Genomic DNA, 18485 nt, shown 5'->3' on the forward strand with positions numbered 1-18485 from the left:
CCTGGCCAACATGGTAAAACTCCTGTCTCTACTAAAAATATAAGAATTAGCCCGGCATGGTGGTGCACACCTGTAATCCCAGCTACTTGGGAGGCTGAGGCATGAGAATCACTTGAACCTGGGAGGCAGAGGTTGTAGTGAGCTGAGATAGTGTCACTGCACTTCATCCTGGGTGATAGAATGAGACTCTCTCCAATAAAAAACAAAGTAACTTGTAATGCTTTATTAAATTGATCGGTTAATCAAAATAATTCACCAGTGTGTAAAGAGAAGTGTCTAAAAAAAGTGTCTAAAAATAAGTAACATTAACAATGACAAAGACTCAAATGGTGGTCCATCAGGTTCCAAAGCATCTATGTGTGCATATTTTCCATTAAACTACACTTACTGATTTGCTTTAAACCTAAACAAGTAAACAAATTAAACACATAATTACTTACATTGTCACACTAATTTAATATTTTAAAATATAATTTCACTGCTGTTGTCATTTGGCTGTAATTTAACTTAAAAAATTTTAAGTTGAGGCAGGAGAATCACTTGAACCCGGGAGGCAGAGGTTGCAATGAGCTGAGATTGCACCGCTGCACTCCAGTCTGGGCCACAGAGTGAGACTCTGTCTAACAAAAAAAAAAAAAACCACAAATCTTCGCTATTGTGAACAGTGTTACAACAAACATGGGAGTGCAGATATCTCTTCCATATACTGATTTCCTTTCTAAAATAAAAGTCTTTTAAAAAATGGTACTCTCTAAGACTATTTGCATATTTTTGTAATGAGTTTCAGGTAAATGGTTGCTTGGAGCTTACGTGAGCAGATATACCAAAAATTAACAAAAATCTAGAGCTACAATCGTTAAGATAGTAATGAAAGTAATGTATTTAGTTGCCTTCATAATTCAGATTAATTTACTTAAATTACAATTAATTTTGCTCTGAATAAACGTTTAGGTTTTAAGAATATTCTAATATCTGTCTCTCTAAATGATATTTGTTTTGCTCAGCTGTTATATTAGAGCCTGTGAATATTAATAGAATTTGTTGTAAATACTAATGTAAAACTATTTACAAACTTACTTTTTAAAATCTTAACATTTTGTTGCATTCTGTGTCAGTAAAAAAAGTAATTCTCATTGCTCAGAATATGTATTAGATTGGTACAAAAATAATTGCAGTTTTTGCCATTATTTTAATGGTAAAAAACTTTTTTAAACATGGCAAAAATTGCAGTTATTTTTGCACCAACCTATAGCTCAGAAATGTTTCATGTATATACTTTTTTCCAGTAAATGATCACAAAACTAAAACTGCTCTAAATTTGTTATGGATTCTGAAAGTTATATACGCTTAAGGCTCTAATTATTTTTGCATTTCCTCAAATGGTGTAGAAGAACTATGCCAAAATGTACAGTAAGTAGGGCTTCAAATATAATCAGTATATTGGAACATTACATACGCATTGTTAAATGTATTAGAGCTGGTATTATGATAAAAATCTTCATTTTCTCTAATTGGTTGACTGTAACACTAAACATTTAATATAAGTAGTATTGATATAAAATGTAATCTGTAATACAGTTATGTAATTCATATAAATACAGTTGAGTGTAACCTATTTTCTGTAGACTGCTATTTTGAATGAGCATTCATTATAGTTGATGTAAGAGTCACATTATCTTCAGATTTTCACTAGGATAAATGTAATATTCCTACTTTTTGGAGTCCTAAAGGACATGTTTTATCACATTAGTAGGTCAAAGAAGGGAGAAGTTTAAAAATGTAAAATACTGAAAAAGTTTAGTTATTGATGATATACATAAGGCACAGACAGCACCTATTTTGCTACTGTATTCATGTTTGTGAATAGCTTTGTTCCTTACATGTTTGTACGTTGCTGTTCTATATAAAAAACTGAGAACATGTTAAATTTGATTAGAAGTAAGTGTAACTAGTAACTGCATGTCTGGTGTGACAGTGACTTTGGGATTGTTCCATGTACGTATTGTTGTATAATCAGGAGGTCCTACAAAATCTGTATCTCGAATTTCTACAAGATCTGCGGATTTATGACACATAATGATTTCTAAGTTGTTTTTAGGAAGGGAGCCATCTGTTGCTTCTTACTTAATTTTGCCCTTCTGGGATTATTTTTTGAAACAGATTATTTCTGGTGCTACTGGTTCCTTTAGGATATTTTTAATTGTTTATTTTTTGTATTACAGCCCAAGACCTGCAAAATTTACAGAGCGCCCTCGGCCTGGAGTTCAAATGATCTGTTCTTCTTTTAGTGCTGGTAAGTTTCCCCCATTCTAATTTTCCACTTAAAGTTGTTCATTTAGAAACCTTCTAGTGGAGCGCATAATATTTAGGAAAATATTTACTGTTGTATTATAAATCATGTTCTTATACATATGCCAGAGCTAGTGAGTAACCAAGAATCATATAAACTAGCTTAGAAGTATTTCAGTTATGCAAGAGTTTAATTTATAGAATCACATGACTAGTGTTTTTCTTTAAGAAGACTATAATGTTCTAGTAGGAGAGAATAAATAGTTTCAAAATCGACCCTGTTAAAGAATGAATGTTTAAATACTTGTTTCATTATAAGAACAGTATTTTAAATCAGGTTTATGTTTTCATGGATTTTGAAGGTATTCTATAGTTAAGTAAAATACAGTTGATTCATATTTGTATATCTTTATCAATTCATTCGCTGCATATTGTTCTTATTTGCACTTTAAAAAATGATTGTATAGCAGTGCTAAGATTCCAGTTCAGATTTGTGTTTATGCAGCAGCATTTTGAATGGATGTTAGGGTGTTTTTAAACAAGTTATTTTAAAAAACCTGGTTATTTGTAGTAAATTGACAAGAAAATTAAATGAAACATGAGTAGATCCAAATTATGTCTAATACCTGTTCCTCCTACCTTTATTTTCAGTTTTACTTTTTCTGTTTATTTTATAATTGTGGATAGGAGTATTACCTGAGATAAGGGATAGCAAACTGGTGAAGTGAGTCTGTTTTTGCCGTACTAATATCCCAAACATGTTCATTTTCTAATTTCTAGATGTCCAGTGCCACTGCCATGGATTCAGTGTTCCGTGTAGTAATCACACAAATATAGGCATCATACATGCATCCAGAATACTCTGAATTTTTACTCCTTTTTCAAAGACAATTTGATGTTTTTAAGGAGTTAGTGAGTAGATCATTTAGCAAAAGTACTTAAATATTTTATTATATACAAGTATTATTTTCAATACTGTGGAAGAGTGTTACTCTTGAGTACACTGCACATACAAGTAACTGTAATGCAAGATAAAATGAATATGCTACAAAACAAAGTCCTAGGGGAGTTCTAAAGAGAGCAGCCTCCTTTGATTGCTAACTTTGTAAAGAAAAGTTACTGAGGGAGTTGACCTTAAAAGTTTGATAAGATTTTGACACATGGGAAATAAGAGAAGAGAAAAATTTCAGCAGAATTGCAAGAGAAATATTTTCTAGTGAAGATGACAGATAATTTTACCATGGTATGGTTAAATCACTTAGTGAAATTATTTTTTGAGCAAAGCTTTACTTCTGGAAATACTGAAAAATTCATTCTAGTCAAAGATATATTCATAAACTTCTTTCTTAAATTCCAGTTAGATATGTTATATATTTAGGATAAATGTGAATGGTTTTGGAGTAAAATATTAATTCAGTATATATTGTAATTTTGCTTACATTTTATTTTCTAATTTTCAGAGATTTTGAAGTTATGTTTTACTTCTAAATAATTGCTGTTATTCTTCATAGGTGGAATGTTTTTGGCGACGGGAAGCACAGATCATATTATTCGGGTTTATTTTTTTGGATCAGGTCAGCCAGAGAAAATATCAGAATTGGAGTTTCATACTGTAAGTATTGGTGAAAAGAATTAGATGAGTATAATTTATGTGAGTCTAAGAGTTTATATTCAGCATCCACTTTTTTATTTGTTTATATATAGGACAAAGTTGACAGTATCCAGTTTTCCAACACTAGTAACAGGTAAAATATTTGTCTAATTTAATTCTTATTTTAAAATTATGAAATAAAGACAATTTTAGTCATCAGATTTTATTTGAAGTTGTATGGGAAATGATCACCTACCTAAAATAAAGATCTTGACCAGTTATACTTAAAAGTGAATAAAGCCTTCACATGCATAGGCACATGTCTTTATCTTATTTGTAATAATGTTAGTATCCTTGGACACTTTTAGTAATAACTGCTTTTTAAATTACCCTGTATATTCCATATATGTTTCAAAATGTAGAGAAGCTTTTGGTATAGATTGAAAATGTGTCACAGTATAATATTTGAGGCAGACCTGTTTATTGATGATGTATAAATTTTCCCAAGTTCTTGTTAATAAAAGGAAATAAAACTACTTCTAATACCTTGAGTAGAATAAGTCAGATTCTTTAATATTGAGAAGAAAATCATTGTTTTTTCCTTGGAAAATGTCGATTTTATTTCTAGGGTAGTATATAGTGACCTTGAATCACTTTTGCAAATGTTATTTTTGTGACCTAGCCATGAAAATTGGAACATTTGCATATAACATTCTAAAAAGCCCATAAAGTTTCAGAAGTTACTAGAATGCTGCATAAGTAAAGATGAATGCTGTCTTTTTAAATGAGATCTCAGGAAAAAGTGCATTTTGGTAAAGCACATATGATTTCTCTTTGGGGGATTGATTCCTTTTAATATAGGTTTGTAAGTGGGAGCCGTGATGGGACAGCACGTATTTGGCAATTTAAACGAAGAGAATGGAAGAGCATTTTGTTGGATATGGCTACTCGTCCAGCAGGGTAAGAGGTCAAATTTGAAATATTCTGTAGATACTGATTATTTAAAGTATATTATAGTGCAGATTGGTGACTCTCAGCCTATAAAATTATATATCATGTTAAAATTACTACTTTTCTGCAATAACTAGAGGTACAATTGGAGATGAGCAGTGTAGATTTTTATGAAATGATTCATTGGCACAGTTGAGGACATTTGCTGAATTAATTTTTTTAAGGGGATGATAAAAGTACTGTAATAATAATAATAGTTTTAACTCTAAATATTTTTTTCAGAAACCAGAACATATTATGTTTGTCACAGAGGGACAATATTTTATGTCCAATGGTTTCTTCAGCCAAGATAAATTATACTGCGTGTTGTAACTGTTATTTTGCTTTTAATGTTTTTCTCCACTTGTATTTGTGTGTAGTCATCTCAGATGGAAAGCAGAACAGTCAGCAGGGGATGACAGCAACAGTAAAAGGTGGAGAGTGAGCAGCATGGCACACAATTCCTGGATCTAGATAGAGTTACAGCAGTGATATTTATGCAAGATCATCTGTTACTAATGGCTTCGAAGTGCTAGAATTCTGGAAATCATGGATTTCCTGACTCAGTGCAGGGATTTTTACCCTCATTCCATGTTGATTCACACTCTTCAGTTACTGTTAAGTGACAGTTATTATGTTAGTGAATATAAATACAAATTATAGATTATATGTTTTGGTTTTTGTTGTGTCAGTATTTTAATAGTCAGTGTAAAATACTTCCTTGCTTTCAGCCAAAACCTTCAAGGAATAGAAGATAAAATCACAAAAATGAAGGTTACTATGGTAGCTTGGGATCGACATGACAATACAGTTATAACTGCAGTTAATAACATGACTCTGAAAGTTTGGAATTCTTACACTGGTCAACTAATTCATGTCCTGATGGTGAGAAAAAATTCTAATCTTTATTTGTTATAACTGAAGCTGACTACAGAATGAAACATTCTCATTGAAGAATAAAGTCTTTTATGTTAGCTAAAATCTCTTGCTTGCTGGGGTACTGCTTTGTGAGTGACTGTGAATAATTTTAATAATGCAGTTAAACAGGTTTGGCTTGGAAATATATAGTAGATATTTGCTGTTTTTTTTTAATATGAAAAGATCCATCCACCGAGCCCTGGACAATGATATTAGCTCAGTTTCATTATTATTTATATATGACAAATTTGAATAGTTTTGCCAATTTAATATTTCTTAAAACTCCATTTCTAGAAATAGTGCCATATTGGTATTTCATTATGTTTGTTTTTCTTTATTTTTTAATATCTATGATTCCTTGACACTTCAAAAATATTCCAGGGTCATGAAGATGAGGTATTTGTTCTTGAACCACACCCATTCGATCCTAGAGTTCTCTTTTCTGCTGGTCATGATGGGAATGTGATAGTGTGGGATCTGGCAAGAGGAGTCAAAATACGATCTTATTTCAATATGGTAATTATCATTCTCTTCATTTTATACCTGCTAAAGATTTGGGAACTTTTTGACAAAGGTGCTCTGCATATCACAAAGGAAATCCATTTAAAAATTGGTTCATTATTTTGACTTTAAATTCCCATCAATAAAGAATGATTTATTCCACACCTTTATTGACATGCTGAATTTAAAAGAAAATTAATTGCGCATATTACAGTGCCTGTATATTGTGATTAACTGATACAGTTTTAGCAGTGAAACTTTGGAAATTCACAAGTATGAAGATACAATGTAGAGAAGAAAAAATATTTGGAAAACCATATGAAGAAATTATGAATAAATACTTATATTGTATTATTGTACTTCTTTAATAGTCTTCTAGCACAATAGAATTTGACTCAAGTACATTGATTTTAAAATTAAAGCCAAAGAATCAGGCATTTCTTGCTTTTAATCAAATGGTAGTATATTAAATATTTGAGTTTATACCCCTTTCTCTCCACATTTTGTTTCTTAGATTTTAACATAATTTGCTGAGTATTTGAATTACAGTGTTTTAATATGTCGCATACAACTTACTGAGCAGTGTTTCCACTTACTGTATGAAGTATTAAGGTCTCCTCAACTACTGTAGTTTGTGTAGTCATATTTTTTTATGTCTACTTTCTGTATATTAGAGATACCTTTCAACAAAGAACAGAAGGAAAAAAACTCCACTATTTCAGCATGTTTAAATTTTTTTAAAAAACCAATTATAGAAAGCTTTAGTAATGAACCATAAAACAATACAGTTAGTACATGTGGTCAGAATTATTTTGCCAAATAAATTATTTTACAAAACAGTTATTTGTGCAATATGGTTTGTGAAAAAAATTGGATGTGATGCTATGCTTGATTGAGAATCAGAGTAGTTATTTCTATGTCGTGAGTAAGCAGATATAATAGCAGATTTTTTAGTGAGGGAAATAACTTTAGCTATTTTTAAGGCTGTGCCTTAGTGTACGTTAGGTAAGAAATAAGGTTTGTGAAACCCTCTATTTCTGGGAAACAGTGTTAATTATTTGGTATGCACTTGTTAGTGATTGATGGATTTCCTTTGTGATTGTATTGAGATTTTTTTAAAAAGCCACCGGTAAATATGCTACTAAAAAATATTTTCTTCTTTTCTATCCTTGTGTTTCTGATTTGCTCCTTTTTGGAATATCTGTTGAATAAGGAAATTAGTCATTTCTCAATTTGTCTTTATAGCTTAAAAAAAATATGTGGGCTATGCATATACTAGTGGCTTCATTTTAGTAGTTCTGCATTTCCAAAGGGCATTATTGTATTGGTAGACTGTTTGGAGGGAAACTTTTCTCTCATAATTGAATACTGCTTTAACTTTTCAGTTATAAAGGTGAATTTTCCCTTATCAGGTAAGTTGGTCACGCTAATATTCTACGTTTTCAGTAGATATAAAAACTGCAGTACCTTGAGAGTTAAGTGGTTTGCCCTTAGACCATTAAAAATTAGTAATGTAACCAGGAGTAGAAGTCAGCCGTAATATATTGTATATTTTTGAAAATTAGCTGAGGGATTGGTTACATTACTGCCTTAGAAATTGTTTATTGTTAAATAAATTAGATGAGGATAATTTTCTGGTTCTTTTTATGGATAAGAGATAGGAAAGCCTCTAAAGAGGGCAGAAGAAACAAATATATGTAATAAGTTGAATTGGATAGTATTCATAGAATTGCAGAGAGTGAGCAAAACATAAACCAAAAGGCTAAAAAATATATCCTGCATTTGAATAAACAGAAAGTGAGCCACCCTTAATCTCATTAAAATAAAGATACTACCTTTAATTTTTTGTATGATGTTTAATGGTTTCCAAAATGCTCCCACATATTTTACCTCCTTTGGGTCCCATGAAAACCTTGTAAGATGGTCAAGATAGATTTTATTACTCTTGGTCTTAGGAATGGAGAAACTGTACATTATAGAGATGAAGTGCTTTGCCCAAATCTACTGAGTTCACACAGCTATTATACGGGCCCTTGGAGCATAAACCCATTGATTCTGGCTGTACTCAAATCTAGTCATGTTTGGCTTTTTGAGCTTTTGTCAATATTATTGCATAGCTAACTTTTAACTATACTCAGGTAGTAATATGTCCATGAAGAAATGTTTTCATAATGGTAATAAATCTGAGTGGATCTTTTGACATCTTACTCTTTAACTTGATTTTTTTCCTGTCTGTCTTTTATGAGTTATCTAATTGCCCTAATTCTTTTTGCTCTTCACTCTTTTGTTCTTTTCATTGCTTGTTTTATTTATGGACAAATGGAAGATAAAGCATCCAGCATTGCTATTAAGAAAATAAAAAACAATTCGAGGGAGGGCCTGTGTTCTCACTGCTTGCTATCATGAATGTTGAGTTTTGGCCATAATTATAGCTGTTTGGCTCTATGTAGCTAATCAATAAGTTTTTCAGTTACTAAAATACCACGATACTTGATTGCATACAAATTTAATCCCTGATGTTAAGTTGTAGTAGTAATCACAAGTTCAGTTTAGTAAATATTTTTTGAGCACCATGTGAAGGGTCTAGTCATATATAGTGCTTTGGTCTATTAGAGGATGAATAATTCTGGTGGAATACTCCTTTTTTGACTAGAAATGGTGAAAGTTATGTGAAGTATTGTTAAGATCAATTAATATTTCATATGACCGTTAAAACTGAAGTTGATAAAACAGATAAGTAAACTCACCATTCCACCTATAGCTGGAAAATAAGGAATGTAGAATATACCTTTAGAATAAAAGTTTTATGTATACATTTCTTAAATACTGGTTTTTATCAAGTACATTTTAAGAATACTTTAATATTTCTCCTGCTTTTTGAATAATAATTGAATTTTCCATTGGAAATTTATAGTATATTTGCAAAAGATAATGGAAATCATGTAACATATAATTTAGTATTTTGTATTCATCAGCATTTTACTGCATTTTTTGTGCAATTATGGAAATGTAAATTCTTTTTTTGAAATTTTAGAAATAGCCAAAAATACTGTAATGTTAAAAAACCTTTCAAGTGGAAAGGTGAACTTTCAAATGCCTGATACATAGTAATTAAATTTAATAATTTTTAAATATCATAAGATTATAAAACATTAATATTTTAATATTGCACTGATCGTCATCATTCTAATAAATATTCTATTTTTTTCTGTTTCAAGCCATGCCTTATACTTTTAAAAATTTCTTGTGCTTTCTTTTGGGACCATCTAAAGTTTTCAGCAAATTAAAGAGTTTGAGATTGGGAATTCAGATAAAGATATTTAGTTCTTTTATGTTTAAATAATTTACTTCATTCTGAAATCTTGAAATGGATTCTCAACTTTCAAGTGGTATTCTCCAGAAAAACTGATGAGTTTATTTTTCTTATTTTTACTGCTAACTTTCCTCCTAATAGAGGATCTCAGTGATAAAAGCAGTTGGGGAGTGGGTGCTGGGTTTGTTTTTGTTACTTATAAGTAGTATATGACACGTGAGATGATGTTTTAAAAGAGGCTTACATAGGGCATGAAATGGAATACACAGTACATGTAGCTTGTACTCCCCCTACCCTTTCTGTTGTCTCATCTTTAACTAAAAACTTTTAAAAACACTTATTGGAAAAGCCTTTGTAGTTCTTTTTGTTACTGTTGTTTTTCTTTTTAAAATGAACAGGAGAAGAAGCCAAAGAGAATTTTGTAGAGAAAATTATGAGACAACTTTATTCTTTAAAAACAAACAAACTAAATTCTAGGCCTTCAGTACTTTTATCAGTTATTTCTTTACAAATCAGCTGAACAGTCCTTACATAACTTGAGTATTCAGAGGAAATGTAGTATATATTTGGATATTTTCCTGAAGCAAGTAGTATATATTAAGAATATTCCAAACTATAATACCTGGGTATAACTTAGCCCACATTTGTTTGGCATTGGCAGGAGGTAAACATCAGAATAGTTTTGTTTTGATGAGAGTTGTTCTAGACTCTAAAGTCTCTATACTCCCACTAAATGCTAAAAGGCAGATAAATAATTCCCAGAAATAGCTTGAAAATGTGTGCAACTCTCAGGACTGAAGCTGAGGGCCTTGTGTGAAAGAGGTCGCCAGGTTTAGAAGTTAATCATAACCTTAAATGTTCCTAAATATAAATTGTTTTATGGTCTTTTTTTTCCCATTAAATTATCACAGGACAGCTAAGTTTTAACTATGAGTTTAAATGAATATTAAATTAATTTGAAAAGATAAAGAGACTTTTCACATTTCTTAGTACGAGGCCATTTGAATATTCAATAGTAAATAAAAGATGCTTGGAGTTGAATTTGTAGACCCCATGTTTTTAGTAGCTTTCCTCATGTTTCTGGCGGTTTTATTTCTCTTACTCTTTCTTTTCTCTATAGCCCTAGCTGTGTCTCTCTCTCTCTTTCCATATCTTTCTATTTCTGTCATGTTACTCAAAGCTGTAGTTTGTTGCCTCCTGTCTGGTTTTGATTTTAATCAAAGAGTACAGTATGTCTCTTGATAGAAAGCCGTTTTACTGAATTTGATTTTTGCTTTACTTTTGTTGTTCATGGGTAAATTCCGAAAACGTTTTTATTTGATTAAAGTTTTCCTTATTTTTATAATTGTTCTCTTAACCTTTCTTTTACTTAAGAGATTTTTTTAAAAAAAGTTCCAGTGTCCACTAATCCAGAACAATATATTTCTCCTTGCAACGTTCCAAACGAGCAGAGGCTGCCAATCTACCACCCAGAATTTTTGTACATGCATACTTCTTCTGATGTTAACATGTTCTCAGTGTGACCTGTACTTTATAGTTTTAGATAATTGTAGCTGTATATATCTAGGAAAGGGAGAAAGAAAAGCTCAAAATAGATACATCTCGTATTGTGTTATCTCTTATGAATCAGGAGAAGAGTCTCTCTCTTTCTCTTTCTTTTCTTTTCTCCCTCTCCCGTCCCTCCCTCCCTCCCTTCCTGCCTCCCTTCTTTCCTTCCTTCTTTCTTCCTATCATCATCTAATAAGATATAATGTCCTATGTTTATACTCTCTGTGTTAAAAGGACTCTCTGATGCTTCCAGTCTATGTTTCAGCTTCTTTGGGTAAGGAAGTACCTTCAGTCTTCTTATATACTAGTTATTATCACTTTCTTTCAGGTTTTAGGATTCTTTTGATTATATCTCTTAGAGATATATATATATATATCGGTACCAAGGACATGTTAATCTGTTACCATGAATGTGACTTTGTCTCTCCAGCTTCTCATACTACATTATATTTGGTGAATTACTTTTGTGTAGTAATTCTTTGACATAGTCCATGACTTGCTATCACAAGAGTATTTGAGATTTGATAGTTATAAGAGAAAGTATATGAAATTATACAGAATATAAACATGCAGATGAAAACATTTTAACAAATATTTGAGTATTTTATTATTTGAGTGTTTTATTTTGTGTTAAGCACAAAATATGAGGACCACAAGGGAGAAATAAGACATGGTCTTTATTTTTAGTCAGGCTACAGTTAAGTTGGGGAGATAAAATATACAAAATATACCCTAAGAGATAAATATTGATAAATAATTTCAAATGGTAGCATGACAAATGAGAAAAGACAATTGCTGTATCTTAAGATGTAGGGATCATGTCAGGGTGGACGATTGGAGACATTTTGTTGAGGAGGAGGAATTGAAACTATACCTTGAAAGATAAATAGGAGGCCGGGCGCGGTGGCTCAGGCCTGTAATCCCAGCACTTTGTGAGGCCGAGACGGGCGGATCACGAGGTCAGAAGATCGAGACCATCCTGGCTAACACGGTGAAACCCCGTCTCTACTAAAAAATACAAAAAACTAGCCGGGCGAGGTGGCGGGCGCCTGTAGTCCCGGCTACTCGGGAGGCTGAGGCAGGAGAATGGCGTAAACCCGGGAGGCGGAGCTTGCAGTGAGCTGAGATCCCGCCACTGCACTCCAGCCTGGGCGACAGAGCGAGACTCTGTCTCAAAAAAAAGAAAAAAAAAAAAAAGATAAATAGGAATTGAGTCAGTAAGAAAGAGAATGAATTTTATAAACAGGAGGAATATTATAAAAAGGTGAATGTTTAAGACATGTTTATAGTTACTTAGAAAGCTTTATTGCAATAGATTTTGGAAATAATGACGAAAAACAAATTGAGAAGAACTGTCAGTGACTTCAAATGATCTCATAGGCATAAATACCTATGAACCTTGTGGGGAGTTTGGTAAATTATTTTATAGGATGGTCAAGAAGCTAAGAGAAAAATAATTTGGTTGCCAGTAGTACTATTTCAGGTATGAAATTGAATAAGTGTGAGGAAAACTACTTTAATTAGTCATGAAAAATTATAGGGTAGGTGGTAGGAAATCTGTAAAGAGAAAATACATAAATGACTTGGTGTTTTGTGACTATATGGGGATTTGGGCTATAGGGTGACAGGGAGGAAAGATTTAATAAATGGGTTTATTGAGTGTTAAGCCCGGGTGACCTTGAGAACAACGGTTTCATTAGTGGAAATATGAAAGACATAAGGGAGAACTGACTTCTTTTTTCAGTTCGTTTGTAATAATGTTTATTATGTTGAACTACTCATGTGGAAATGGCCAGCTGGCACTTGGAGATAGACTACTTAGAGGGACTAGGAGTTAAAAAGAAGAAAATGTTGAGGTGTCTCCTATAGAATATAGTTTACTTCCTCATGGAGACAGGACAGGGAAGTGCAGGAGGCTTAGAAATAAACTTTGGGAAATACTCATATATTTAGCAGAATGGAAAAGGGGTCACAATCCCTAGAGAGTGTGTCAAGCAAGACACACCATGCTAATATGCCAAAAAGACCAAAAGAAAATAAACTGCAAGGAAGGCTTGATCAATAGTACTGATCTCCCCAGACAAATCAGAATATTGGTACAAAATGCAGTTAAATTCGAAGATATTTATTTTGATAATATTTTTCTTTTGATGAAAATCTAGAGCTAATTTTTCAGAATCACTTTTCTATAATATATATTTTTTCATTTTATGTAATAATCTGATCTGATTTTATCAAGTCAGGTCCAACAGTTTTCTTTTTTATGTTGGCGTAAGTTAAAGAAATTTCAATATTAAAATAGCCATGCAGTAACAATATTTTAAAGTAATTTGATTAACACCTGAACTGTTGGAATTTGGATAGTTTCTTTTAAGGTCGTCTTTGTTTATATAATGACTGTAGTAATGATGAGAAGATAGCCAATGCTCTTTTTTTTTTTTTTTTTTTTTTTTTTGGAGACGGAGTCTCCCTCTGTCACCAGGCTGGAGTGCAGTGGCACAATCTCGACTCGCTGCTACCTCCGCCTCCCGGGTTCAGGCGATTCATCTGCCTGCCTCAGCCTCCCAAGTAGCTGGATCTACAGGCGAGCGCCACCACACCCAGCTAATTTTTGTATTTTTAGTAGAGACAGGGTTTCACCATGTTGGCCAGGATCCAACACTTACTTCAGATATACATCTGAGTCTCTTCTGTATCTAGTGTACATATTTTTCCCTATGTTAGCAAGCTCTAATCTAAAAGTTTTTTTAATACATAAGGAAGGAGTTCTTAAGGATTATTCTTAGCATAAATTCCATTTATCAGCTCTTTTCATTCTTGGTATATGAGTCCATTTCATAAAATTGGGGTATTTTAAAAGATGCATAATTTTAAATTTTGGAGTATTTCCTAGGTAAGATGCTTCTAATCAGTGGTATGTTTAAAAAAAAAAAAGAACAAGACAAACTGACCCTGCTAAATAGAATTGAAATAACTCTAGAAGAGGATGGTTCTGCCTAAGATAGCCCATAGTTTTTAACCTTCCTACTTTGTGTTAAGGTTTTTTTTCTAGAAGCGTATACTTCTCATATTTACTCTCTATGTATTTTTCATGATTGATACAATTTAGACCCTGAATTTTAGTATGCATTCTGCTTTTAATATACTTCATCTCCAGATTTGTCCAGTTTTTTCCAACATACCTTTCCGAACCTCAGATGGTAGGATTTTAGAACTGGACTCTAGTGATCATTTATCTCCATCATTCCACAGAGATTAGGTGATTTACCTATTACTGATGGAGAGATGTCTTGGGTCTTCAATCTCATTCCTCTGTCTAATCATTCATCTCTCTGCTTCACGAAAATTATGTTACTTGTATATAGTACCCTCCCTCAGAAAAGGTATTAGTATTCTTTCCTTAATGAGTCTGTCCTCATCAGAGCTCTTAGCTCATAAATTTTTGTATCATTTAATTTCTTTAAAGTTCAGTATAAATGTCTAAATGGCTAACAAGTTTATACTGCTCATGTATTGGTAGTATTTACAGAATTATTTAGTCAGTATGATAATTCTCTAATAAGAGAGTCACTATTTGAACACATCCGATTCTCCCATCTCCTTTTAAAAATAAAACAAAATACAATAATTGCTGAATAAACCTTTATTTCTTTTCTTTTTAGTCCTCTTATTCTTTTTGAAGTTTTCATAGTTATTGGTAAATACTGTCTCATAGATGATCTCGACTAAACCTTATTGATATTTAATGTGTATGAGCTTTATGTGGTCTTTATATATGTCCAAAATAATGCATAACAAGCATACTTGATTTTATTAGAAGAATACTTCATCCAAAATGCACTTATTTTGATAATTTGTCATTACTTATTAATTTCACTCTGTTTTGTAATTATTTTACTACAACTGCAGTAAGTGCTAACTAGCATAAGCTATATGTAGTATTCAGTTTCATGTTGACACATTTTCTTGCTATGCAGTGCATTTAATTTTATGATAGTCTCATACACCTTTCATTTGGTTAGAGAGGGTGTTTTCTTTCTTTTCATTTTTGAAGATAAGCCTCATTGCTTTCTAGTAGATGTGAATATTTCAAATAGTGCTTTCATTTAAAATTTTGTCTTTGAGAATTCTTACTCATAAATACTTTGGCCCTTGTTTAAAAAGATAAAATTCTTTTCTTTTGATTGGCGTAGTTAATCATACCATACATTTTAAAACCAGCTAGGATATTTTTAGTTAATATAGAGAAAGTAAAATATTTTCCTGTTTTATATCATCAACTGTTTGGAAGCCTGGTCTTGGAAAACGTAGTCTGCAGTTTATAGGTATGGGTGTTCATTGTCTGAGCATCCATTAATAGAGAATTGCCTTTTAATTGATGAGGTTAGAAGCACCTTTTCTAACCGGTTCATGAGTAAAGTAGATTCTTTTAATGCCTCCTTTTGTAAACAAATGGTTAATACAAATAATATCGTTTTCTTTTTTTTGATATGATTGAAATGTACTTTCATTTATTCCATATAAAAGTCACTTTGGAGTTAAACAAATGCCTTATACCAAGAAAATTAATATTGTCTTGCCATATTCACAATGGAATGTGTTGTATAGGGCACACAGGCATCTTAAATATGATTGCTATTTTTTTCTTTGATTTTTCAGAGCTTTATAAGCTTCAACTGTCCCCAAAGATTATTTTAGAGATCTACTAACTGTAAATGTGACAACATTGATAAGTAATAGGGTCAAGGGTTGATCAGTCCTACTTGCCCCCCCCCCCAATCCTCACCCCCGGAAAGAAAAAATGTTTGTTTAAACAACACATGAAGGATACCATGCTTAGGAACCTTTGTCAGATTTCCTTTGAAATTGCTAAATTGGACTACTACTTTCGAGTCTCCGCTCTACTGTCTACTTAACATTGTAATCTTAGACTTGTAATTACACTTCTGGAAACATTTATTAGAGTAGATTTATAAAGTAGTTGCTTTTTTGTTCTCTCTCTTGCCTTCTGTGAAATTTTCAGTGAACAGAGTTAAAAAAAAATCATTTAACAACACATGGCTAAGGCAGTTTCAATCCCGTGATTTTTAGTTTTTGACATAAAAGTCTATTTAGAGGTATACTTTGTTCATGTGGTTGCTTATTTATAACAGTTCATGTAACTTTTTTTTTATTTGCCTAGGAAAACACTGAAAAATAAAGACTTGAATCCTGAATTTCTACTTATAGTCTTTCATTTTTGGCAAATGCTTAGCTGTATGGCTACTGGTGCCCTTGTGGTAATCTGGAGAAATAGTTATATTCTTTCTTGTTTTTGAATTATTTTAAAGTAGACTTGGAATCAGTTACCTTCCTCTCCTATCTTACCATCCTCCAACTTTCTTCACACTCGAGATATAATCCTGTTTCACTTATGATTCATTTTCTTTCTTTTACAAGTTTTTGTATGTATTAAACATTAGATAATTTTACTAGTTTTATCTAATATGGTTACATTTTTTAAAAAGTTATTCTTTCTTTTCTATTATTGTAACCATCCAAAAGAGCATTAATAAGCACTGTTGCACACATTTCTTCTTTTTAGCAAGCCAAAGGAAAAAGCTAGTTTTCTTTTTGAGGCAGTCCCATTTGTGGTATTGTATTAACTTCTTAGGTGAAGTCCTTTCTATTATAGAAATATTTTCTCTTTTTACCAAAATGCAAACCTTCCTTGAGAAATCCGTTATTCTTCTTCTGAATTTTAACTTCTGCATTTGGTGAACTGTACATCCATCCTTATGCTGCATTTTTAATACTAAAGAAAGAAACCACTTTTCTCTTTTCCAAGCATTTCCTGGGATATTACTAATAAAACTCAATTTGTTCTAGATCAGTGGATACCGGAACAGAAAGGAGGTATTTCTTACCTGATAATGTGTGTGTGTTCCGATTCTGCTAATCCAGAAATCCAACAGCATTTGTTGAAAAATCATCCTTAGTTGTTATTTGTTAGGGAGTCAACTCCCTATTTTAGTTGTTTCTGAAATTCAGTCCCTAGATGTGCTTTAGATAGGGTAGAATTTTTACCTCTTTCAGAACACTGCTAAAGAAGTTTTCAACTGGAACATAGTCTGAAGAAGCACTGAGAGCAAAAAATTCAGAGTGGTGATTGGCCACCTCTGTTTGATTGACAGGTTGCAGGGAGGAAACCCATTCGTTCTGGATTAATGGAACTGGAAAACAGAAAACAATTATCAGGTAAAAAAAACCTTTTCTTTAACCTTTGAAATTCACCATTTAAAAGACGAGTCAGACTACTAGGGAATTTATTACCAAAAATAATAAAATCTAGTGTCATTTGAGCAGTGATCTCTGGCTACTACTTCCAGGAGTTACCAAAAAATCGGTACAGTTGCTACATGTCAGCTTTTGCAGAAAGGGCATGATTGAACAGAGATAGATGGAGTTTAAGACGTAATTATGTGTTAAATCTGAGTTTAAAACATGAAGCAGAATTCTATGGGTGGGGGAGATTGGTATTCTTTTATTTCCTGAGTTGTGTTTGGTCTGTGGATAAATACTTTATTTTTGAAGGCTATTAATCTGGCACTTTTCATGAATATTCATAAATTTTATTACCATACTATGCTTGTTTTACTTAATCTTCACTTCATTAGGATGTATACTTCTTTTATCATAAAATTATTTTAATAATAGTGACCAATTCTTTACATTTTAATGGTAGTTTTCTTACTGTTGGTTAAATATATTTCAGATTGAAGGCCAAGGACATGGCGCAGTATTTGACTGCAAATGCTCTCCTGATGGTCAGCATTTTGCTTGCACCGACTCTCATGGACATCTTTTAATTTTTGGCTTTGGGTCCAGTAGCAAATATGACAAGGTAGAGTATGATGACTATATATCATGTCCTTATTTTTTTTTAATGCATGTTTAGGGGTTGTATGTTTTTGGAGTGGGTGAGAATCAGCATCTTTACATTCAGGATAAAATTTGAAGAATCTTATGTTAAGTAGTCTGGAGACTTAGTTTTGGAAAGGAAGGTGAAGACAGCAGTTAAATCTCACTTTATTAGGGCTTATTATTTAAAAATCTGCATATTTCAGAAAAAAAATAACTCTTAGCCTGCTGGAGCAATCTAGATTGGAATTCTTAACATGGGGTATATAAACTGGAAATGGAAGATGTTGTCCATAGTGGGACTCTGAAATTATGTAAAATGTTTTATTTATATAGATGATATGTACTTATCTAAAGTACAAATCTGTGGCTTTCATAAGGTTCTTAAAAGTGTATTATATTACCTGATTGTCATGCTTTTTATTAAAGATCCTG

At 32.1% G+C, this 18485-nt stretch overlaps 1 protein-coding gene across 2 annotated transcripts in view; it reads left to right on the forward strand.

The window, feature by feature from the left end:
• The window catches only part of PHIP (pleckstrin homology domain interacting protein), a 137823-nt gene that overhangs the window by 57991 nt on the left and 61347 nt on the right, over positions 1-18485 (forward strand). For both annotated transcript variants that reach the window (XM_023223092.3, XM_023223093.2), the window contains exons 10-16: positions 2223-2293; positions 3801-3901; positions 3994-4034; positions 4742-4840; positions 5602-5755; positions 6170-6304; positions 17905-18033. In XM_023223092.3, the coding sequence (XP_023078860.1) occupies positions 2223-2293; positions 3801-3901; positions 3994-4034; positions 4742-4840; positions 5602-5755; positions 6170-6304; positions 17905-18033 (730 nt within the window). The remainder of the gene's footprint in view (positions 1-2222; positions 2294-3800; positions 3902-3993; positions 4035-4741; positions 4841-5601; positions 5756-6169; positions 6305-17904; positions 18034-18485) is intronic.

The sequence above is a fragment of the Piliocolobus tephrosceles genome, chromosome 5, assembly GCF_002776525.5.
Source record: "Piliocolobus tephrosceles isolate RC106 chromosome 5, ASM277652v3, whole genome shotgun sequence".
In the NCBI taxonomy this organism is placed as follows: Eukaryota; Metazoa; Chordata; class Mammalia; order Primates; family Cercopithecidae; genus Piliocolobus; species Piliocolobus tephrosceles.